General features: G+C 41.1%; 1 protein-coding gene and 1 long non-coding RNA gene across 2 annotated transcripts in view; both read right to left on the bottom strand.

The window, feature by feature from the left end:
- Positions 1 to 25,663, bottom strand: part of LOC311059249 — a 510,343-nt gene that overhangs the window by 42,022 nt on the left and 442,658 nt on the right. The gene's annotated exons all lie outside the window — the stretch shown is intronic.
- The window catches only part of antxr1d (ANTXR cell adhesion molecule 1d), a 70,342-nt gene that overhangs the window by 39,355 nt on the left and 5,324 nt on the right, over positions 1 to 25,663 (bottom strand). The window contains exons 2-9 of the mRNA XM_084076967.1: positions 21,445 to 21,516; positions 20,387 to 20,458; positions 17,367 to 17,448; positions 8,535 to 8,565; positions 8,321 to 8,394; positions 7,664 to 7,732; positions 6,401 to 6,481; positions 6,161 to 6,221 (exon numbers count right to left, since the gene is read on the bottom strand). Of these exons, the coding sequence (XP_083933093.1) occupies positions 6,161 to 6,221; positions 6,401 to 6,481; positions 7,664 to 7,732; positions 8,321 to 8,394; positions 8,535 to 8,565; positions 17,367 to 17,448; positions 20,387 to 20,458; positions 21,445 to 21,516 (542 nt within the window). The remainder of the gene's footprint in view (positions 1 to 6,160; positions 6,222 to 6,400; positions 6,482 to 7,663; positions 7,733 to 8,320; positions 8,395 to 8,534; positions 8,566 to 17,366; positions 17,449 to 20,386; positions 20,459 to 21,444; positions 21,517 to 25,663) is intronic.

The raw sequence follows: 25,663 nt of genomic DNA, 5'->3' as shown, positions 1-25,663 counted from the left end.
CCAGAAGTACACAGACATGCACACAAACATTCACATGCACACACACACGCGCGCACACACACACACAGCGTTGCGAGCTTCTGCTATTTTTTAACATTTTTCATTTTTTTACACAAATCTTCTCTTCTGGGGGGGAGGGGGGTCCCTTGCACAAATCTCTTTGAGATGGGGGGTCCACGGCCAAATACATATACATTTTGGGGTCCTTGGCACTGAAAGGTTTGTGAACTACTGATTTAGAAGGTGTTTGTAGAATCGGCCTCAGGTCTTAATGGGTTAAAGCGCGCGTGTGAACACGCACGCACGCACGCACACAAGCACACACACACACACACACACACACACACACACACACACAGGGCTGAAAGGTCAGTGCTGTCAGACACATGGTGACCATGGTGGTCTGCTGGTGGTGGTCTCCTGGCGCTGACATGAACAACTAACACATAAAGCTGCTGTGAGCCACGTGTCCACATGCATCTTTCTCTGTGGATGCTGTCGCTGCAGTGTTGATTCTGACAACACATCTTTATTTAGTTTTAGTCATATTTTATAGTTCATCTGAAATGTTTTAGTTTTTGTCTAGTTTTAGTCGACTAAATATCATAAGATCATAGTCGACAAAATCTACAGTTGATTCAGTCCACTAAAATGTATGTTGGCGGTGCCTTGATGGCGTAGTAGTGGCTGATTTTACACTTGGTTACATGCTGAAAATAGCAGATCTACAAGCTTGGATCCAAGTTGTGAGCTTGGATCCAATCTAACTATATAAATGGCGACCGACTTCCGCACCCTCGGTGTCGACACCCCACAGCTCTGTTATCGAATAAACAACGCACCGCCAGACCACATGTCGCCAACTGACTCGCCACGGCGGCCGCGCTGAATTTACGCCTCGCGTAGGGGACATCTCACTGCTCACTACACCTTTTCCACCGCGCAACATAATTAATTCTACTCACCAAATGTCGGACAAAACGGAAGGGGAGGCAGCTTCGTACCGTTTACCGTGCGCACGACCTCATCACCACAACAGCAGCCAGCCGCTGCGGGGGTTTTTTCCTTTTTTTCCAAACTTTTTTTTTGGTCACCATTTTCTCCAGGCACCATTTCTGGTGTAACGTGCGGCAGCATGCGCTGGGTTGCCAGGTTTGCACAGCCTGCGCCAGAAATCTCTACTGCCCACTCTGTGCTGCAGCTACACGGACACACAGACAGGGACACGGAGGGACCTACAACATGTCTGGACATGTCTGTGTAAGCGAGAACTATACTTCGCCAGTACAACGCTGTGTAACCGAGAGCACGTGCGCACGACCAAATCACAACAACACCAGGCGGCCGCCATCTTGCAGAAAGGGCTGCCATTCGCCAGCTTTCAGAAAAACAAGCAACCACCTTCATATTTTTTTTTTATTTATTTTTTTTTTCCTTTTGGAAATTTTCATCCCACGATTTCCGCGCGGACCACCAGGGGGTCCGCGGACCCCCTGGTGGTCCGCGAAACATACAAAATATAATTTCTTCTACTTATTTTTCATCATTTTGTAACTTTTACATTACACTTTCTTACAATTTTTTTTTTTTTTTTCCCTTTTTGCAAATGTTACTTAGACAATTTGTCTACCCCCATATACACACGCCCACGCGGGCCCCGTGCGCGTACATGCCTCTAACAGCCATAATCCCCATCTATACTGCCCACTCTGTGCTGCAGCTACACGGATACAGAGACAGGGACACGGAGGGACCAACAAACGCAAAGCCCCGTGCGCGGCTGGGGTTGAGGGGGGCGTAGCCCCCCGAAACTCTAGTGTAGTTATAATTATAAAACCCACAGATTCACTTTCATCATTTTTCAGAAATAGTGAAAATAAGCCACACAGCGGGTTGCATTACGACATGTTTTTGTATTTACACTACAGTTACACGTATGCCTTTAATTTACAAAAAAAACTAAAACGTTGATATATAGAGATACAAGGTTTCTGCCGGACAGCGTCGATAGGGAAGTTTACACGGGCATGCCCGTCCGTTTGCAAGGGTGGGGGCTTGGGGGTTTGGGGGGGGGGGGGCTTGCCCTGTCCGAACTCAGCCTCTTCAATCACATTAGTGTGATGGGACAGTGACGGAGGGGGGGGCAGGGGAAGGGTCAGACGTTAATGAAAGCAGCAATCTCTGCTGTCATACTAGATATAAGGCCCCACTTTCACCACTTGCCCACTTGCTGTGCCTGTGTGTGTGTGTGTGTGTGTGTGTGTGTGTGTGTGTGTGTGTGTGTGTGTGTGTGTGTGTGGTAATAAGTGCTGTCATGTCCGATAGGGACGCCCGCACAGCATTCACTGTCCAGCCTGATGGCCTGTTTGCTGGCAGCCCGGTCGTCTGGTCACTTCACATCAGTGTGAGGGACGTGTGTGTGTGTGTGTGTGTGTGTGTGTGTGTCATTTCGATTGATGTAAGCAGTATGTGTAACCACATTGTGGGGAGAGAGAGAGAGAGAGAGAGAGAGAGAGAGAGAGAGAGAGAGAGAGAGAGAGAGAGAGAGAGAGAGAGAGAGAGAGACCATGTTTGCTCCTGAAGTGACTGTCACATTTATGCAGACTGTCTGTAACTATGCAAATATGTCACTTAACCTTCTGGGAAACCGAGTCCATACACACACAGTAAGATCCAACAACTCATAAGTTCTCTCTCATCTGTGTATATCTCATAGTGTAATTAACCAAATACACACACTCCTGCACCCTTAACACTTAACCCATTCAATCCGGAAACACATCTGTGTCATTTTAGAGCTATAGGCATTATTTTATACTTTGGCTATTCAAAAGCTTGGTTCAAATAAAAATGTATTCATTAAAATCAGTTCTGTATTGCAGCTTTAAAGGAGTAGCTCACCCCAAAAAAATGACTTGTTTTCTATCAATTACACACCCCATGAAGCATTGAATTGTTTTATCGCATTCCTAAGCCAATAATTTGATTGGCTTAGGAGTGTGGTGTGTGGTGCGTAGAAAATAAGTATTTTTTTTGGACGAGCTACTACTTTAAGTGCTTATAAAGACATACCCTCACTGCTCTCAGTGTGTAAATGTAATGTGTGTAGTATGATACAACGTGTAATTCAATCAAATGCCCTTCTAAACAGTTGAGCTGCTATCCACCTTCAACCTGGCGTCCCTATTCTGGGCATGTCATTAAAGGTGAAATCTTTCACTTTTTTTAAAAATAAAAAATAAAATAAAATACTGTGAAAATCGCATGATCTACAACCCCACAACGCGTCGAGGTTCTAGATCGCCTATTTTAGCCACGCGACACAATTGTACGACGAAGGACAAAAAGGTGGCTTTTTTTCTATGGATTAGTCACCCCATGGAGACTTGAATTCATGGATATTTTTTTGTTGATGGCCTGCAGCGGTTCCGGTAGGAGACACAAAGAGTCTCCTTTGTGTCTCCTACCGGAACCGCTGCCTACCGGTCCGCTGGTCATCATATTATTGTCTTAGGAATGAGACAAAAACTAAAAGATATCCATGAATTCAAGTCTCCATGGGGTGACTGATCCATAGGAAAAAAAGTATTTTTTGGGGTGAACTGTCCCTTCAAGTAGTTGATGTTCTATAATGAGGCCAAGGACACTGATTGCTGTGTAATCGATGTGTGTTCAGCACGTCACCTTCACCGTCTCTCTGGCCCCTCATTAATTAGGCCATAATCGGGCCCTTGCGGAAAATTGCGGGTCCTTTGGGTTTCTTTAGTTCACTGACCATTAGGCTGCTCATCAATCCAATAATGAATGAAGCTGTTGGAGGACATGACCAAACTGAAGGTCTGAGAGACTCCAGACCGTGGCCATCATTATAAACCAGGGCATATCACTGTTATTTATCACTCCCTGTCCCGCTGGCTGGTTCAAGCATCTGTTTATGTTCCGAGCTACTTTCTCTTATCAACAGTGTTGATTTTGACAGCAAATATTTACTTAGTTTTAGTCATAGTCTTTGGAATAACATTCCATTTAGTTTTAGTCATATTTTAGTCATCTGAAATGTTTTAGTTTTTGTCTAGTTTCAGTCGACTAAATATAAGATTATAGTCCACTAAATCTACAGTTGATTTAGTCGAATAAATGTATTTTGGCGGTGCCTTGATGGCGTCTTTTATTTTTTTTACACTTGGTTGCAAGCTGAAAATAGCAGATCTACAAGCTCACAACGCGTCGTGCTGCGACGCGTTGTGAGCTTGTAGATCTGCTATTTTCAGATTGCAACATTTTATGTTTGGTTGAGCGCAACCAAACATAAAATGACTTGTCTTTTAGTTCTACTGGATCTCTTCTCCACTAGATCCCTCACCAACATTTTAGTCTAGTTTTAATTTGTTGACGAAATTGTCAATATATTTAGTCTTAATTTTAGTCATCATAGGAACACTTTTCGTCATAGTTTTAGTCGACGAAATCAACACTGCTCATCAAGGGCCGTCATTTGGGGTCCCGGGGTCCCCTATAGCATTCACATTCAACCTCAGGCCATACTGTAGCTGAATGGGTAGAGAGGCTGCATCATGGGAAACTGATTGTCCCAGGTTTGACTCCTAGCCCCGGCTATGTGTACAGTTGTCCTTAAGCAAGACACTTCCTGTGGGGGGGGGGGGGCTCAATTTGACCACCTGAGCAGTTAATTACATTTCCCCCACAGGATTAATTAAGTCTACATTATCAAATGATGTTCTTTTATGCATATTTCCTCCAACTTTGTTTTATTACCTCCCCCCCCCCAGATTATTCTGATTTCATACTTGTCTACAACCATAAATTCTAACCATTTTCAACCCGGCATTGCCCCCCTTCCAGTTTTTAATGAAATTATGCGTCTGCTCTCATCTCTTCTTAATAAGCTCCACCCCCCAACCCCTACCCTTCTCTCTCTCCTGCCCTGGAATCACATTATAGAAGCACATTAGAATGGTTGCTGCAGTAGCAGCTCCAGAGAGCACTCTCTTAAGTGAGTCCTAATAAGGTCATGTCAGACCTCATTCATCCTGCTGCCTGTACATAAAAAACAACAACGTCATGGCGGTCCTCTCTCTCTCTCTCTCTCTCCCTCTCCACGGTCCAAGGGCGAGAGGTGGCACTCAGAGAGAGAGAGAGGGTGGGGTTCTACAGGGCTAGAATGTCTGTTTAGCATATAGGATGTGGCAAACTAGGCCAAGAGATGCAGCCATGCTTAAAGATTCATGGCTAATTCCACTGACCAATGTTCCGCCCCCCCCCCCCACACACACACACACACACACACACGCTGGCTGAGACAGCAGCTATGCTAATGTCCCTTTGGCCATATGAGTGACAATACGCTCACTGTCACTCCGTGGCCATCAGCTTCCTTCCGTGTGAATTCAGTCGACCTCACGTTCCACTCCAGATGCCTTTTACATGTCTGTCTGTCTGTCTGTCTGTCTGTCTGTCTGTCTGTCTGTCGGTCGTCTGACATAATCACATCACTGGCGTTTGCCCGTCTTAACCATTTATTAATCACCCACAGTATGTCACACTTTATAAATATACAAGCAAAGCTCACTTTTCTTTTTTTAAGTCAGCTATTTCACATTCACCAAAATAGGGACGCCAGGTTTGAAACCTTATCGTCATATATCAGTCCTCACTAATGCAAACTATAAAATGGTACCATTTGTGTCTAGTTTCTCTGAGCAAAAACGGAATAGACGCTTTCTCTTCCTGGAACGTTTGCATGCAAAAGTAGCAGCCACACACACACACACACACACACACACACACACACACACACACACACACACACACACACACACACACACACACACACACACACACACACACACACACACACACACACACACACACACACACACACACACACACACACACACACACACACACACACACACACACACACACACACACACAAAGCTTGAAATCTGCTTTGAAATCCAAAATGATGATGTTCATCATCCTTCACTAATTTTCAACCTATGTTCATATAATTGGTCATTGCTCAGTATCATGGTCAGTATGATACTTTATTGATTTTGATTTGGTTTTGTTTAACGATATACAAGACAAGTATAACTTAAACCCAGGAAAATACATGAAGGCGTAATGAAACACTTACCTCCAGCACACACACTGGACGGTTCTGCTGCCAGGATCTCAATGCAGGACTTCTTGATAATCTGAGAAAATAGACAAGAGTCAGTGAGAAACCAATATTACATATGATATAGGGTTTTACAAAGCTGCACACGTATGTCAGTGCATGGTTGCATGTGTGTGTGTGTGTGTGTGTGTGTGTGTGTGTGTGTGTGTGTGTGTGTGTGTGTGTGTGTGTGTGTGTGTGTTATATGTTTCATACCGAGTCGATGACCCCAGTGAGGGACTGGAATCCTCCCCATACTGGAAACACGTGTTCCACTGTGTCTGCTATGGTAGCCAGCTGGGAAACACACACACAATACACAGTCACATCCTTAGTGGTGATTTAAATCAGTGGTTCTCAAACTTTTTCGTGCCAAGGACCCCCAAATAGACTCTTATTAGACCGCGGACCCCCATTTGAAAAGATAAGCCAGGGACCCCCATAATAGAAGATTTTTACGGCTCTCTAGCAGTGATTTCAACCATTTTGATTTCAAGGACCCACAGTTTGACATGCATTAGGGCTACGGACCCCCATTTAATGGCATGTATGTCTCTGGGACCCCAATTCATATTGTAAAATCAATGTTCATTTAACTCTGAGAGTGTACAAATGGAACCAAATGGACCCGTTAGGGTCCATTTGGTTCCATTTGTACACTCTCAGAGTTACAGACCCATAAGGGTCCATTTGGTCCCTGTCCATCATTTAGCTGGGGACCCCCTGGAACCCCCTCAAGTACCCCTGGGGGTCCTCGGACCCCACTTTGAGAACCAATGATTTAAATGCCATGTCTTGAAGATCAACTGGGTGATGTTAAAGGAGTAGTTCACCCAAATTTGATGACAGGTGGAAAGATGCTAATGTATCCGGTAGGAGACTCAATGGAGACTCTTTGAGTCTCTTACCGGAGAGACCGCCCGTCATCAAATAAATGTCTTAGGAATGCGATAAAAACAAATACATCTCCATGAATTCAATGCTTCATGGGGTGTGTAATTGACAGAAAATAAGTCATTTTTTGGGTGAACTACTCCTTTAATGGTCCCGAAAAGGTAGCCCACCCCTGCTTTTTTTTTTACAGAGTAGCAGTGCAATATATTTATTCTGTGTCATAATTGTCAATTAAAAAATCATTGATCATTGAATAAACCTTCCCTCTTTCTTTCACAATCCAGAATTTTAAAACCAAGTGGCCACATTTTCGGTTGTATATGAAACAGGATTGTGTGCCGTCATCAGTATATTAAAAGTCCCAAAGAGTATTGTTACATTATTGTTTGATGCATTATGTTTTCCCCCTACAGACAGTCAGACTTTATCATAAGTTAAGATGACTAATTAATTAACAGCCTATAAGAAGTCATAAAAGCGATGGTGGTTTTCACTGTCTGGCAGCAGCTTTGGAAAAGAGCTAAATGATCTTGGGCTCAACTGGGTTGCCCCACCCCCTGGTTTATCAAATGTCTGAAACCCTACCTGTGTCTGGTTGAATTCTTTGACACCCACACAGTACACAATGGCTCCCAAAGACCTGGCCCTCTCAGCCTGCAAGTACAGAGAGAGAGTCACAGACAAAACCTTTAATCACACGCTGTTTGGTACAACACCCATACAGTATAAACACTCTGTTCCCCTTTTTCCAAATACACTGCAGTAGGTCCAACCAACTCTCACTTTTTGTGGGTGAATTGCAACCTGAATGAGCCTGACACAGTTTGAGCCTGAGCCTCACACCACAAATGCATAGCTCTAAGCTCTACAAAAGAAAAGGGTGAATGGTAAATGGACTGCATTTATAATAGCGTTGAGGCCTTCTGACCCCCCTCATAGTGCTTTGCGATGTATTTCACATTCACTCATTTACACACCGACAGCAGAGGAAACCATGCAAGGCACCAACCTGCTCACTGCTCATCGGGAGCAGTTAATGGTTAGGTGTCTTGCTCAAGGACACTTCGACTACAGCACTTTAGGTGCTATAGACAACAATAGTCAATATATTTTAAAAAAATCTATACGGTTTTACAAGCTTCGTAGCTGTATTTTGTTTTTATTAGTAGTATACATGAAAATTGTCACATTATCAGATTAGATTTGTCAACTGACACATGATTGTAACACATCCTACAATACCTCTCGTTGAGCCGTGTCAAACTGCCACTCGTTCAGCTCGCCGTCGGTCAGAGCGATGATGACGCTGGCCGTCCCTTTAGAGCACGCACACACACACACACACACACACACACACACACACACACACACACACACAGTCACTTAACATTATCTGACAAACAGCTGGAAACAAAACAAACGTGCAGTGAAAATTGAACGTCACATTTGTGCTTACCAAAGTTCTCCTGATAAATCTGCATATTAGCCTGCAATTACAAAAAAGAGGGCATTAAGAGTGATGAAGACCCTGTACACAGCAAGGTCCAGGGACCCCCGTGATGGGTCCATTTTGACACTTTTAACACATTGATTGCTAAGATCGCATTGATGCGTTCTTTCATTCTTTTGGGAAAATTCCTCAAGGGGCGCCCTAACACAGCTTTGGAATGATCGATCGTCACTAAGAGAAGTAGAATGTGGATGTGACGTCGTTCCAAAAAAACAGGAAGCCATCCGCTTCCTTTTCAGAAAAACAGCTGTAACTCAGTTTATTTTTTTTGCATTGAAAACCACTAGTTTTCACCCCCCCCCAAATGGCGGATGGAACGTTGTCGTTCATATGGATACACAGCTCTCTCCGCTAACCCACGGGGACTATTTTGTTTGTGTTTTTGGGACACAATGTCGGTTCCACGGCGTTTCAAATATCATCGGATTGAGCTAATTATACGCTGGCAAGGGAATAGAAAACTATGTTTAATATCTCGGCAATCAATGTGTTAAGAGTTAACCCTAGCGTCACTATTCTCTGGGCGTGTCATAATAAGCAAACATAGCGAGCCATGCATGATTTCGAACGGTACTAAAAACCTAGCCTGACACTCAGCCTGAATGTTCATTTGGTTTCACTCCATCATTCAGTCTGAAAGCCCTCTCAGTGCAGCCCTTTTCTGAGATGGGGGCGTAGCCAAAGTTGGACTTTGGCGATTGGTTCATTCTGGATTATCCCAACCGATTTAGATTTTCAACAGAGAAATCCCCGCCTTCTACAGCGTCACCAGACTCTGAATGCGAGGCTAGCGATTTCAGGGGCTGGAGCCAGGCTGCCACAAACAGCTTAATTAGGACATTTATTGAATAGGCTGAAGCCTTAATATATGCAGGGCTGGATGCATCCTAAGTCCGTGGACCCCTGGGCCTAAGACTGTCTCAGGGGCCCCCACACTCCACACAACTGCCTTTCTATTCACATTCTTTAGGACATTGGTTCTCAAAGTGGGGTCCGGGGACCCCCAGGGGTACTTGGGGGGGTTCCAGGGGGTCCCCAGCTAAATGATAGACAGGAACCAAATGGACCCTTATGGGTCTGTAACTCTGAGAGTGTACAAATGGAACCAAATGGACCCTAACGGGTCCATTTGGTTCCATTTGTACACTCTCAGAGTTAGATTAACATTGATTTTACAATATGAATTGGGGTCCCAGAGACATAAATGCCATTAAATGGGGTCCGTAGCCTTAATGAATGTCAAACTGGGGGTCCTTGAAATTAAAATGGTTGAAAATCACTGCTAGAGCCGTAAAAAATCTTCTCTTATAGGGGTCCCTGAGGCATATCTTTTGAAATGGGGGTCCGCGGGCTAATAAGTGTCAATTTGGGGGTCCTTGACATGAAAAAGTTTGAGAACCACTGCTTTAGGAAACCAATCAGAAGCAATGTTATTCATTTATTTTAATGGCAGACAAAAACATCCGTTCATATGGTCGACCATCCAGTCACGCTCAGGTTTGCTAGTTTGAACGTGAACCCCGTCCAATCAATTTGATCGTTGATAAACCTTCCTTCTTTCTTTCATAATCCTGAATTTTAAAACTAAGTGTCCACAATTTGGTTCGTATATGAAACAGGATTGTGTGATGTCATCAGTATATTAAAAAGTCCCACAAATGATCATACTTGTCCTGATGAAGACCAGTTCTGGTCCAAACATGTCAGCTTTTAACATTTTGTAGACGTGATCATATCATGGGAGCGATGCAGCGTGAATAAAACACAGGAATGACGCCTGCAGCTAATAAGTGGTCCAGGTGTGTTAGTCAACTAGACTACTACTCCTTTACAACCACAGCTGATGAGACCAGACAGCACTACAATGACTTTGGGAACAGACAATGAGGCAAAATATATATAATTAACCCATTAAGACCGGGAACGCCTCCGTCATTTTAAGATTTATTTGGGCTATTAAAAAATTGTAGATCTACAAGCTCATGAGCTAGGAGCTTGTATATCTGCTATTTTTTGAAAAATCGTGAAGAATTTGTGCACATTTTTGAATATAATATATATATTTTAAAGTGACATTTTTTTACTCAAATCTTTGCTTCTGGGGGTCCTTGGAACAACATATTTTGAGATGGGGGTCCGTGGCCAAATACATATCATTTTGAGGGTCCTTGACATGAAAAAGTTTGAGAACCACTGATATTATAGCAACATACGTTTTTTCAAAAAACTGTTAGGATTTAGAAGACATTTGTAGAATCCCCCAGAAGCAAAGATTTGAGTTACAAATGTTCACTTTAAAATACATATATATTCAAAGATTTGTACAAATTGTCATGGTTTTTCAAAAATAGCAAATCTACAAGCTCGTAGCGCGGCACAGAGGAGCTTGAAGATCTGCTATTTTTGAATAGCCAAAGAAATCGAAAGTGACACAGGTGTGTTCCCAGTCTTAAGTCATTCAGTGCCCAGCTTATTTATGGAATTTTGGCTCTGAGTGCCACAGCTAAAATTCATTGTAAAAAAAAAAGGTGCTTAGGAGCCGAGATACAGCCTTTTTAAGTTAGAAGTTTTTTTTGATTTGAAAATTTATTGGAGGATAAATCCCTTGAGATGTATCATCTCGTCTTCCAGGGTGTCCTCAGGCACAACATACAAACAATGACAAAAAACAATCACAAAACATTCACTAACGACAAAACATACACATGAGACATACACATAAGGGCTCTCACACCATCCCAGACCGTACTACATCAACAACACATGTCATCTAAAAACTGAAAGTAAATAATGAGAAAATAAAAGTAAAAAGTGATCTAAATACAATCAAAAACAAAAATCAGAAGCAAGAACAGTTCGTTTTAAGTGAATCAAGTAAGGACATTTTGAAAACAGGAAATGAAATAATTGATCTAATTGCAATTGGTAAATTGTTCCAGTCAGTAGGAGCTTTAAATTTAAAAGAACGTCTCCCAATTTCTTTTTGTATACCAGGTGTAACAAAATAAGGTTGTTGAGTGTGTCTTGATGGATAAATTGAACTGTGTGGATGTAAAAGCTCTTTTAAATAAGATGGATAATTAAAGTAAATACATTTGAAAACAAAAAGCAGCCAATGAAAATGTCTCCTATCACGAGGCAATAGCCAATTTAGCGTATCATACAGTACACAATGATGTGTACTGTAGGGACACCCAAGTACAAATCTACAGATATTATTGTGGACTACATTTAATGCATTAAGATGGGTCTCTGAGGTGTTATGATAGATGATGTCACAATAATCAATGATAGGGAGTAAAAGCTGCTGAACAATGTATTTTCTTATTTGAATAGTAAAACAATTTCTTGATCTATACATTAATCTGAGACTATTATTTACTTTACTCCTAACAGAATCAATATGATGTTTAAAGGATAATTCAGAGTCTAACCAAAGGCCTAAGTATTTGAATGTCTCCACTGTCTTGAGTGGTGATCCATCTGCAAAATAAATAGTAAATTCCGAGGATGTACGTTTGAGAAAGTGCCTAGAACCAAACAACATGCTGTACGACTTCTTCTTATTTAATATGAGACAATTATTTAAAAGCCATTTTTGAACCAAATTAAATTCAGATTGCAAAGAACTTTGAATTATAGATATATCAGTATCGGATGTATAAATAGCCGTGTCATCAGCATATAACTGGATGGAACAATTGGTGCATATTTTAGGAAGATCATTAATGAAAATCGAAAAAAGTAAAGGACCTAATATCGATCCTTGCGGAACACCTTTTTCAACTACCAAGAAATCTGATTTAACTTTATTAAAAGAAACACACTGACGTCGATTATGAAGGTAGGAACTAAACCAAAGTAATGCCTGTCGCGAAAGGCCAAAATCATAAAGTTTATCCAAAAGAAGATAGTGATCAACTAAATCAAAAGCCTTAGTTAAATCAATAAAAATAGAACCTAACAATTTACTATTGTCAATAGAGGAGTATATATCATCACAGAATTTCACCAGAGCGGTAGTAGTGGAAAAATTAGAACGAAAACCTGATTGAAATGGGGATAAAATATTGAGATCAGTAATATATTTAGATAATTGATTAAAAATTAGCTTCTCAAATATTTTAGCCGTTGAGCAAATAATAGAAATAGGTCTATAATTATTAACCTCCAATGGATCACCACCTTTAAAAAGTGGCGTAACCTTTGCGCATTTCCAAATAGATGGGAGTTGACAAGTTGATAGGGACAAATTAAATAAATCTGCAAGCGGGAAAATAAGAACTTGGGAAGCTAATTTAATGAACTTGGCCTCTAGTCCGTCTGGACCAGTGGCACATCCAACTTTAAGTTCTGAAATCACTCGTGAAATTTCTATAGGTAGTATACGTCTAAATGAAAACGAGCCATTTATAGGACTACTAACATGATTATTTAAGTAAGGAGAATCAAAAGAGTAAGAATTACCAACAGAGGAAAAGTAACGATTAAAAACATCAGAGATAAGAGCAGGGTCTTGGACAACTTCATTATTTACACGTATCTGAGTAACAGGATTTTTGCTTGGATTAAGAATATTCTTCAACCTATTCCAAAATTGTTTTGGATTATTGAAATCTTGAGAGAGTCCATTTCTATGATAATTCGCCTTTGCATTTCTAGTCTGTGTCTTACAACTATTTCGCAATTGTTTGTAGAAGTCCCAATCAACTGAGTCCCTAGTAGATCTATATTTTGCCCAAGCCATATCTCTGCGTTTAAAGAGGCTTATCAGATCTGAATTGATCCATGGTAAATGTCTACCTTTAACTCTTACTTTTTTCCACGGGGCATGTTTGTCAATTACTCTCCCAAGTTCACTTAAAAGAAACTCCCAAGCATCCTCAACAAAAGGTATCAACTGAAACCTATTCCAGTCTATTGCAACCACATCCTGAATAAAATTATCTGTATTTATGTTTCTACACTGTCTCATATTTATATATTTTGGAGGAAGACGTGGAATACTTATCTTCCAAACACAATATATTCCAGAATGGTCACTAAAACAGTCGGAGAGGACCCCAGATTTAACAATCCTATCTGGATGTGAGACAAATATTAAATCTAATAGTGTTGATGTTGTTTCAGTAACTCTGGTCGGCTCAGTGATAAGTTGAGTTAAGTTTATGTTGTCAAATAATTTTTTCTCATTTGAGGAGAATCGAGGAAGCCAATTCCAATTAAAATCACCTATACAGATTAATTCCAAGGGACAATTAAGAGAGTTAATTGTGGACAATATAGATCTACTAGTTTCCACAGGAGCCGATGGGGGCCTATAGAAATTACCTATGATCAACTTCTTGTTTTGATGAAAAATTAACTTAACAAAAAGACAATCAAAATTCAACGAATCAACTTGGGGAATTATAAGTTGTGAATTCAGACTAGAAATGACATATGTTGCCACACCACCTCCTGCTCTATCTCTATCTGTTCTATACAAAACATAGTCATTTATCTGGATTTGTTCATCAGATATAGTACTACTTAACATAGTTTCAGAAAGAGTGATGACATTAGGCTTATAGGTAGCTGCCCAGACTCTCAACTCATCAATCTTTGGAAAAATGCTTCTGATATTAAAATGGATAATTTTTAAACCTTTAACTGTATTCATGCTTTAAATCAGAATAATCATGACAGAGTGTATTTGTGACAATTGCATGTAGACATAGTTGGTCAGGTGGAGGGATGAACAATGGAGAGAGCCACACAAAAACACTACACTCAAATACACATCTACAAGGACAAAAGACAAACACAAATCTAACAAAACAACGAATAAACAAAATGTCTTCATCCCCAAAAGAAGAAGACTGCAGATTAATACACTGCTGAATGAACAGTGCATTATGAACAAAGACCTACCTCTCATATTATGGAGAGGCTCCCAAGTTCATTTACATACATCTAAACTTATGAACTTAAACCTTAAGGGAACAGATGCAGATAAGTAGGTGAGAGCCAGAAGGGATCCGATTATGGCCCCTACTGCACAAATACAATCAAAGTTGAACCTCTGGTGCCATCTTGGGATAATAGTAAAAAAGAGAGAGAGAGAAAAAGAAAAAAAAAGAAAAAAAGATTCAACCTCTAGCATCCTATTAGGTTTCCACGGAGGAAAAAAATGAAAGGATGTATTGTGACCACCAGGTAAAAAGTTTAGTTCAATTTATTTTGTTTAATATAATACTTTGTGCAAGCAGTAATCTCCCTCATTAAACAGATGGATTGAAATAAACTCCTACTTAAGACACATTACAAAACTCTCCCATATTGACAAAAAAGGTTCTAGTTATAGTCCCTACTGCTCCGTAACAAACTACTCTCTAAATAAGCCAATTTATAGCTTCCCATAAACTATGTGACAAAGTAGAAAATTAATTACAGTGGGAGAGAGAAAGCGGGGAAAGAGAAAAAGAAAGGCAACAAAACAACAACAAAAGAGAGAGAGAGAAAGAAAAAGAAAAGATAAGGCATAAATCAGAAAGACAAACAAAAAGTTATGTCCTGGCTCTAGTTGTGAACCGAATCGAAAAATAAATAAAAATCACGACTGAGCACTGTCACCATGTATGTGCGTGTCGTGGGTGCGCGTTTGAGCAAGCACGCGCAGATAGTCAATCAGCGTCCATTACGTAATTTGTAACTGTGAGTGAGAGTATGTATGTGCGCGCGTGTGAACCCATACAGTTGAGGCGACAGCATAACTTGCGTGGGTAAGATCGGCACAGAGCTATTAAAGATAAGCAGATGAGGGCTGTATGTGCGCGTGTGCGTGCACGCGCGCGTGTCTCCCACTCCGTCTATGTCCGTTACTGGACTGTTTTGTAACCATGTCTGTGTGTGCGCACTGTGCGTAAAGCTGCACTCCAAAGTGGCCACGGTTTAATCCTCACCAGCAGGGAAGAGAGAGTCGTAGAATTTCTGGGCTTCCACCGGGCAATCGAACACGCTCCTTCGGCCCTCATGGACCACCCGTAGACTTCCGTTGTCTTGTGTAGTTATCTTGACATTCTTTTTCCAAAAGGAGTGCTTCACCTCGGCAAATGAGGCTCGCTTTTTAGTTAAACAAAGAGTGAATGGAGCAGCAAATCTTCAAATCATCATATCTTGGGTTCTGAACAAGTTTTTCCAAAAAATGACGTGTTTTTTTTCCATGACTTCTTAGACGTCATGTGGCGCACGGGGCGTCAGGCCACTGACGTCTTAGACGTCATGTGGCACTGGATGAGTTAATGGGTTAATGCCAAGAAAGGGAACTTGGCAAAACGTTCTGACTATAAGCACAAATCATATGACAAGACTTCCCCTGCCCATGTGATAAAAAGGAAGAAGTGAAATCTAATATGTATTTGTGTACCATGCAGGAAAACTGGTTCAATTGCTGTCATCCGTATTTTAAGAACATTTATTTTTGGGCACTGGGGGGCGTGTTCTCTCCTCCGCGTCATCAGTGCCCATACCCTAGGTGGGGTTGGTGAAAGGGCCTACTCTGTGTGGAGTTAGCATGTTCTCCCCGTGTTCCCTAGGACCTGGAACTGTGTCATTTTTAGATTTGAGCTAAAAAGCATTATTTTACACTTTGGGCTATTCAAAAATAGCAGATCTACAAGCTCATAGCGCGGCACCGAGTGACGCTCTATGAGCTTGTAGATCTGCTATTTTTGAAAAATCGTGAAAATGTGTGCAAATCTTTGAATATGTATATTTTTAAAGCGAACATTTTTAACTCAAATCTTTGCTTCTGGGGGGTTCCTGGAACAAAATATTTTGAAGGGGGTCCGCGGCCAAATACATATCATTTCGAGGGGTCCTTGACCTGAAAAAGTTTGAGCACCACTGATATAGAAACATAAGTTTTTCAGAAAACTGTTGGGATTTAGGAGACATGTAGAATCGGCTTCAGGTCTCAATGGACTAGGGTAGGTACCCTCACAAAAACATGTAGTAATCCTGGTCACTATACTGCCTCCCCCTGGTCAGCCGGGGCGCCTGATGGAGGGGAAAGGAACTGGTTGGAATAACGTGTTCCTTCCACGCGCTACGTCCTACCAGGGAAACTCTCCCCTGTCAGGTGATAAGAAGGTCAGCTGGCTCTAATGCATTGAAGGAGGCATGAGCTGCGTGGAGCTTCAGTCTGAAATTGGCTGCAATGTCCGCGATTACTACGGGGAGGGGATTCAAATTTCCCTAAACCAATCACCAGAGATCTACGGATCCGTCTACATCTGACGTCATCGCCCAGCTTGTTTTAGCAGATATTCGCTGATTGGCTTGTCGTTAGACCACCCCCACCTCCGACTCGACAGATTTTTCTTCGATCGTGAAAAGCCATAGGCTCACATTATGACACCAGACCAAGAGGAGCTCACTCAGAGAGTGGGCGGGGTCTATGGTCTGGAACCAGGCTACACCGGTAGTGCAATTGTCTCCAAACTTTGCACCAACATAAGTCATGGATGATGATGGTACAATGACTAGGCTAGCTTTCATGCTTTTAACATTCATATGTCTCGGGATTCATTACCATCGGAAACATGCGCGCGCGCGCGCACACACACACACACACACACACACACACACACACACACACACACACACACACACACACACACACACACACACACACACACACACACACACACACACACACACACACACACACACACACACACACACACACACACACACACACACACACACACACACACACACACACACTAGCCTTACCATTTCCAGGCCTAAATTCATGTAAGTGTCTCCTCCAGGAACAACTCTCCTCAGAGCCGTCAGACCTCCTGTAATGGCCTCCCTGTCAGGATGAGGAGAACACACAGTCTGTTGAAGGAGACGCACTGGGAGGAGAACACATACAGTTACACTGAAGGAGAACAGAAGGAGCACTATAGAGAGCCAGACATCATAATGAAGTGCACTGTTTCATACACTGGAACAGATACTATATAGCAGGGGTTTTCAACAGGTGGTCCGTGGACCACTGGTGGTCCGTGAAGGTATTGCATGTGGTCCCTGACCTTGCATTTAGTCATGTAGAAAGTGAAAGTGAATTTTTCTTCCACGGAACATTTGCACTAAATGATCTGGTGACCTGTGATGATATCAATGTTGTCAGATACTGGGAAGGCGGAGGTCAAGATATTCCACCGAAAATCTCAAGAAGGGGAAGTGTACGGGAGCCGTAATTACATTATGAGCCTTGGACGCCATTTTCCCATAATTCCCCTAATTATGCCATGGACCACTATTAGTCTGTGGACTATTGGTTGAGAAACAGTGGGATGCAGAGATGGGATGCATAGCAAGTGTTACCAAAGCACTAATCTTAGTCCATATCCCAACCCAACACAACAGTGGTCCCCAGGTTGATTCATAGTCAGGGTGGTGGTCCCAGGTTCACAATCAGTTGAAAACCCCTGCTATTAGGGGTGTGCCGATATATCGTCCCACGATATATCGCGATACGTTTTCGTGACGATATGTATCGTTTTGGAAAAAAAATATATCGTTTTGAAATTATTATTATTATTTTTTATTTTTTTTTACAATCATTATAATCAGGCATGCAAACAGCCCCGAGGTGAAAAGGGTGACAACATGTTGTTTTTCTTTCGGGTCAGGTGTCACACTATTGCCCTATTTGGATTGCAAACGGCTATTGTAGCTGAAAAGCTACAAGTTTGCATGTCTGAATAATGCAAAAACAGAATTATTTGTTTGCATTTACTTTTTTCCTCCCCCATATATTTTCATAATAAAAAAAAGTGCGTATCGTATCGATATCGTATCGAGGTTGTGAGCCAAATATCGTATCGTATCGTTTGGTGAAATTAGTGTATCGGCACACCCCTACCTGCTATATAGTATCAGTGGTGGAAAAAGTAAATGTATCAATTAGGGGTGTGCCGATACACTAATTTCACGAAACGATACGATACGATATTTGGCTCACAACTTCGATACGATTTCGATACGATACGCACTTTTTTTATTATGAAAATATATGGAGGAGAAAAAAAGAAAATGCAAACAAATAATTCTGTTTTTTCATTATTCAGACATGCAAACTTGTAGCTTTTCAGCTACAATAGCCGTTTTGAATCCAAATAGTATGACACCTGACCCAAAAAAAAAATCATGTTGTCACTCTTTTCACTTCGGGGCCGTTTGCATGCCTGATTATTATGATTGTAAAAAAAAAAAAAAAAAAAAAAAAAAAATTTTTTTTTCAAAAACGATATTTTTTTTTTCCAAAACGATACATATCGTCGCGAAAACGTATCGCGATATATCGCGGGACGATATATCGGCACACCCCTAGTATCAATACTGCAATGTAGAAATACAAGTAAAAGTCCGGAATTCCGGAACACTTCACTTCAGCCCTATATACATTTTGGCCATTTGACAAAAGCCGATCTACAAGCTCACAATGCGTCGCGAAGCGACGCATTGTGAGCTTGTAGATCTGCTATTTTCAAAAGATTTCGGACAGAGCACTTCTACATTGCAGTATTGATACTTTTACTTAAGTAAAAAAAATAAGTACTTTTCCCACCACAGACTACAGTATATAATGTCAGTATCTGCATCATGTGACGCAGCATAATGTTATGCTACCAAAGCCTTCCAATCTCTTCTAAACTATGGAAGGCTGAACTAACGACTGGAGCCTAAAAACATTAAGCCTGCAGGATCAGTTCTGGGTCGCGGAGAGAAAACCTTTAGAAACTGTGGGTCTGTGAGGAGAAAACACTCTGAAAACCCGCCGGTATAGGATTTCACTTCAAGATAAATACAACGAGGCCGGACACGTTTTGTTTTGACCTACTCGGTCACACACCAGATGCCAGGCTGGAATTTACAGGACAATTCAGATATACTGTCAGATAAGACGCTTTCATCAAGTATTTTTTTTTATTGGCCTGTGGTACCTTAAAGTAAACCCAGAAAACATATTTGAAAAAATACTGTTGGGAGAATAGCATTTGTGAGTACATACAGTAAAATCCCATGTTAAAGATCCATTTGTAACTCTAAAGATTTTCAAATTTAATAAGCGTCCATTTAACCAAATGGACGCTTATTCGGTTACATTTGTACTCTCTCAGAGTTCATTTAACACTGAGGATTTGACTGTACCCCCGCTACAATATTTGTTTTCAGTTGAGTACCCCTTCACCCACACAAAACATTCTTTCTGATAGGCCTACTGATGATGAATTTCAGTGGTGTAAAGTAACTATTGTAAGTACATTTACTCAAGTACTGTACTAAAACTAAAGTTGTGAGGTACTTTTACTTTACTGGAGTAGGCCTACTTCCAATGTTCAATACTTTTACTTCTACTCTACTACATCTCAGAGGCAAATATTGTACTTTTACTCCACTACAATTATTTGAAAGCTTGCAGATTTAGATTATTATTACAAAACATACATTAACCACTTCCGCCCAATATACATTTTGGCCATTTGAAAATAGCAGATCTACAAGCTCAAAATGCGTCGCAATGCATTTGTAGATCTGCTATTTTCAAAAGTAAAAGTACATTTTTCACCACTGGAAACTGATAGAGAAAGAAAGAAAGAAACTGAAGAACGGGTCAGATATCGCTATGCGCAGCAGTGTGAAATATATACATAAGGTGGGAGGAGGAGGCAGTTAAATAGCATCAGATCATCATAACATACATACTGTAAGGTGCATGGTTTAGGAAAATAGTGTCCTACCTGTTCTCAGTCAGTTTCATGATGGTGGTTCCTCGCGTGGAGAACACGATGAAGGACATTCTCAGCATGGGGCTGAATGGTGAACACACACAGAGGTCTCATGTCAATTACAGATGGAGGAACAGAACCCACGTCAGAACCCACATTGCCGTTGGTCAGAAACATTCTATGTCCAAAACCGTAAGAACCTGTGTTCCAATGGATCCGATTAGTAGTTATAATTTAGTCACACGTTCATGTTGATACTTTTCATTAGGGCCGTCACCATTACAAATTTAAGTTGACGATTATTTGTCACTCAAATAATTGCGATTAACGATTTCATTATGTGTTTGGCATTGAACATTGTAAACTTTTTGTTTCCCTGTTTGCCATTTAGGCTTCGTAATAAAGAATCCACAGGGCAGATATATGACAAATAACTTAAATATACAAAGAAGTTATTGACATATTTATTCATTTCATACATGTAAACATTGCAGAAATAGCTGATCTACAAGCTTACAACGCGTCACGAATTTCTGCTTTTTTTTATATTCAGAAATGTGTGAAAATGTTCAACATGGAAAAGATTACGACGATTATGCAAAACGTTATTGTGACAGGCCTACTTTTCATTGCTTAGATATTTATAAATCCCACAGACACACTAGGGCGCAGTCACACCGAACTGGAATTCTACCTATGAGGACGGATTCTGCCAATGCATTTCAATGGGAACGCATGCAGCAGTTTGTTGCCATTTGCGGATTTCGTCAAAGAAACGCTTTGCGTTCTTTGCTCTCATTGCTTTCATTTTTTTTTAGCTTGTTGTTGTTGCATCTCCCCTTCCAATAAAGCAAGGCCCTCCGCCTGTCCATTATAGACACTAAACCTCAGATCTGGTTTGATAAAGATAGCCGCGGCCGCCTAATAAAGTTGGATAAAGTCGTAAAAAAAAAAAACTTAACCGGGCTACAGTCAAAGCCATTGCTAGTCTACGGGCTATAAGGGGAAGGAGGGGAAATATGGAGATAAAAGATTTCTGCCTGACAGTGATAGTATAGAGTATTTTTTACCTGATAAACTTCTCTGCCAGCTGCTCCACGAAAGAGTAGATCTCTATCCAGTGGTTTTTTACACTCCCGGACCTGAACAAAAACAAAACAGTATATGAAGCATTTGTGTTGCTGATAGTAGTTGAACCTCAATGCCCACCAAACAGTGTGAGCACTGACACTGACACAGGAGGAAATTCACAACAAAGCCATGTAGAGTGTTTATAGAATCAGAAATACCTCCAGTAGAGCCTAAAATGCTGGAACGGGTATTGGCGAGTCTATGCACCGATCTGCATGTAATCTATCACGTGATTTATGCGTTAAGTTTAGTTAGTCACTGTTGCGTCAGAACACCTCTAGCTGACAGGCAAGGCAAGTTTATTTCAACAACAAGGCTATTCAATGTGCTTTACCAAAAACCTTAAGCAAAAGAAACACATTATAAGAGGGCATTTGAATTCAGTACAAGTTAAGAAAGAGAGAGAGAAAAGAAGGCTTACCGGTGCGGTCACACCGAACTTTGATTTTGCCTGTGAGGTGGATTCTGCCAATGCTTTTCAAAGGGAACGGAGCGTTCTTTCGCGGAAATCGACAATTGGCAACAAACTGCTCCGTTCCCTTTGAAAAGCATTGGCAGAATCCGCCGCACAGGCAGAATCAAAGTTTGGTGTGACCGTACCTTAACACAGAGCAAAAAACAACAACAACACAACACACAATATAAATAGGCCATTTGAATATAATGAAAACAAAATAGGTCAAAATGAAATGTGGAGAAACCCAATCACAATGTTGTTGAACCTCAATGCCCACCAAACAGAGTCTATGTGAGGAGGAAGTTCCCAACAAAGACAGCTGGGTTGTTTATATACAGTCAATTATTAGAACAGGGAGCATTCCTCAACCTGCCCAGAGACTACAGCCCCACAGATGACAGGAATTTGGGTTGAATGCCGATCCCCATTTTCTTAGACCACCGATTGATGATAATTACTTGATCAATATTTTGTCAATACGTGCAACATTTTCTAATCAATTTGAAAAACTTAGATTTCATTAACTTCTTTGTAAGAACGTTTAAGTAGAATTCATTTCATTTAAACCACTTCTCTATTCAACGATTTAAAAATGTACAAGCTTATAGTTTAGTAGTACAAGTTTATAGATCAGCCATTTTTGAAAAAATATTTAAACGTTTGCCTATAACGACATACTCAAAATAGCCACGCCAGGTTGAAAGCTGTTAGAAATTGTGAAACATCATATATATATATATATATATATATATATATATATATATATATATATATATATATATATATATATATATATATATATATATACATATATCAGCCAAACCCACATACACCAGGCTCTACCAGAGACACATTCCATTACCCTGGACCTGCCTGGGCAGTGACCTGTCTACAGTGAGAGCTACTGGTTAAAGCCTGCAACAACACACTACTGCATACATCACATTACGGCGGGCCTGTCTCACTAATGAAGGCCGGTCCCAGGGGGGGGGCTGCTAATGGGGGCTAATTGCTACCGGGGCAGAGGAGTGAGGTTAGATGGGGACAGATGCAGCAGTCTGCCTCCAGCAGACACCATGCAGCAGGCAGCTGGGCCTGTATGCCTCTGTGCACACGTGTGTGTGTGTGTGTGTGTGTGTGTGTGTGTGTGTGTGTGTGTGTGTGTGTGTGTGTGTGTGTGTGTGTGTGTGTGTGTGTGTGTGTGTGTGTGTGTGTGTGTGTGTGTGTGTGTGTGTGTGTGGGGAGGGGGAACAGATGGTCCCACAGCGCTCGGCCAGCCTAACAACAGGTTGGGGGCCCGTGGAGTGTAAAGGCTGTGACATGCACAACAGAGGGACCCCAGAAGTAACACTCTGCAGGGGGGGGGGCGTGTGTGTGTGTGTGTGTGTGTGTGTGTGTGTGTGTGTGTGTGTGTGTGTGTGTGTGTGTGTGTGTGTGTGTGTGTGTGTGTGTGTTGTTAAAGCATGTTGATGACATCAGAGAACAGAGGGACACAGGACAGAGGGGGGGGACAGGACAGAGGGGGGGGGGGGGGGGCAGGAAGGAGGTCGTAAACAAGAGAAAGTCTGCTCTGATTTTAGACCTTTAGATTCATGATGCATCTCTTGTGCCCCCCCCCCCCCCATTGATTTAACCCTTCATGATCATTCATCAGCTCATTTCCCCATGTGACAAATAGCATGGCACACTTAACCCATTCAATCCGGGAACGCATCTGTGTCATTTTAAGATTTCTTTGGCCATTCAAATATAGCAGATCTACAAGCTCATAGCCGCGCTATGAGCTTGTAGATCTGCTATTTTTTGAAAAATCGTGAAAATTTGAGGAAAAGAAATTAAAGCGAACATTTGTAACTCCAATCTTTATTTCTGGGGGGTCCCTGGAACTAAATATTTTGAGATGAGGGCCAAATACATATCATGTTGGGGGTCCATGACATGAAAAAGTTTGAGAACCACTGATTATAGCAACATACGTGCATTTAGAAGACATTTGTAGAATCCCCCAGAAGCAAAGATTTGAGTTACACATGTTAGCTTTAAATATATATATATATTCAAAGATTTGCACAACGTTTCATGATTTTTCAAGAACAGCAGATCTACAAGCTTGTATATCTGCTATTTTTGAATAGCCAAAGAAATCAAAAAATGACACAGATGCGTCTTAATGGGTTAAAGAACTAATCCGGAAGGATGCATACAGTCATAGATCATTCATCACTCTATTGTTTAGATAGCTGGCTAAGATTATAATTGTGCAAATATTTATCTGTCACAACATCGTGTTGATTATTGCACCCAGTCCTCTGTTAATCATTATGACTATCTATGAAACAATGTCTCCACAGTGTCAGGGTTTGCATTTCTCTCGCAGGCTACAAGGCTTTACTGATTATATTTGCATATTATAATATATGAATAACCTTTAGATCAGGGGTGATGCAACTTTGATGATGGAGAGGGCCACTATATTTCCACACTCACTGCAGGGGGCCACATTGCATATTACTGTCGGGAAGACACCTCTTATCTCCGTATTTTAACTTTTTTTCGTAAATTAATGCCGTACTTCGACAATCTTTGTCACACAAAAGTAGCAAAAATCTACAAGCTCAATCTACAAGCTCAAAACGCGTCGCAGCGCGACGCGTTTTGAGCTTGTAGATCTGCTATTTTTGAATTGGAATCCTGATTTTTATTTTGCTATTTTTGAATTGGAATCCTGAAAAGTTATATCTTTATTTAATTTCATATGCATTTAGTTATACTTATGTTAACTGTATAAAAATACCGTGGACATAAAAAAGACAAGTCACTAGTCATTAATCTACTAATGTAGACTGCAGTAATTAAAGCGGGTCATGTTACAGCTGAAATCAATAATATGTCAGTATTCCGATATTAACCTAAGGGCCGCATTAAGTGAAGGTGGGGGCCGCATGTGGCCCCCGGGCCGCCAGTTGCCCATGTATGCTTTAGATATACTTGTTATTATTAGAGTAGTCCTTGTTTAAGCACATCCCTATTCTGGAATGAACTCATTCTGAAATAGCAGATCCTCAAGACAAGTGTCGCAACGCGCCGTGTTGTGAGCTTCTAGATCGACCGCGTTCGGCAAAGAGATTTGGTGTAGAGGGAAAAAAGGAGGGAGCCAATACAAACCCCTCGTGGGAATCTGGTCAACAAAGGTTAGCTTTTTAGCTCTTTAGCTAGTGTCCTTCTTCTAAACAAATAAATAATGTGTGTGAGCAGTCAATCCATTCTGTTTACAGGAACCTCAGCTGTGATGTTAGCAACTGTCGCAATTGCAATAAAAAAAAGTCTCTTTGTCTACACAAAGCACTAATCTGCGACCTCTAGAATAGATGGTGTGTAATTATGTGTTTCGTGGCTTTTATTCGACATAAGACGTTACGTAATGTTGCAATTCAACTATAAACGGCGTGCAGAGCAACGCTTGCTTCTCTTTTTACAGACTATAGACTTCCTGATGTCCTCACCGTCTCGATTAGACCACTTCAGATCTGAACCACTGCTATCATCTATCATTAAAGTCTTGGTTCGTTCTGGTTACTGGTATTTTGCACTTGGCCAAATGCCCAAAGCCAGTGGTGGAAAGTAACTAGTACATTTACTTAAGTACTGTACTTAAGTACAATTTTGAGGTATTTGTACTTTACTTGAGTAATTCCAATTTC

This window comes from Gymnoscopelus microlampas (genome assembly GCF_963454915.1).
Source record: "Gymnoscopelus microlampas genome assembly, chromosome: 13".
Classification (NCBI taxonomy): Eukaryota; Metazoa; Chordata; class Actinopteri; order Myctophiformes; family Myctophidae; genus Gymnoscopelus; species Gymnoscopelus microlampas.
The sequence above is the reverse complement of the archived record's forward strand: the minus strand, read 5'-3'. Positions and strand labels throughout refer to the sequence as shown.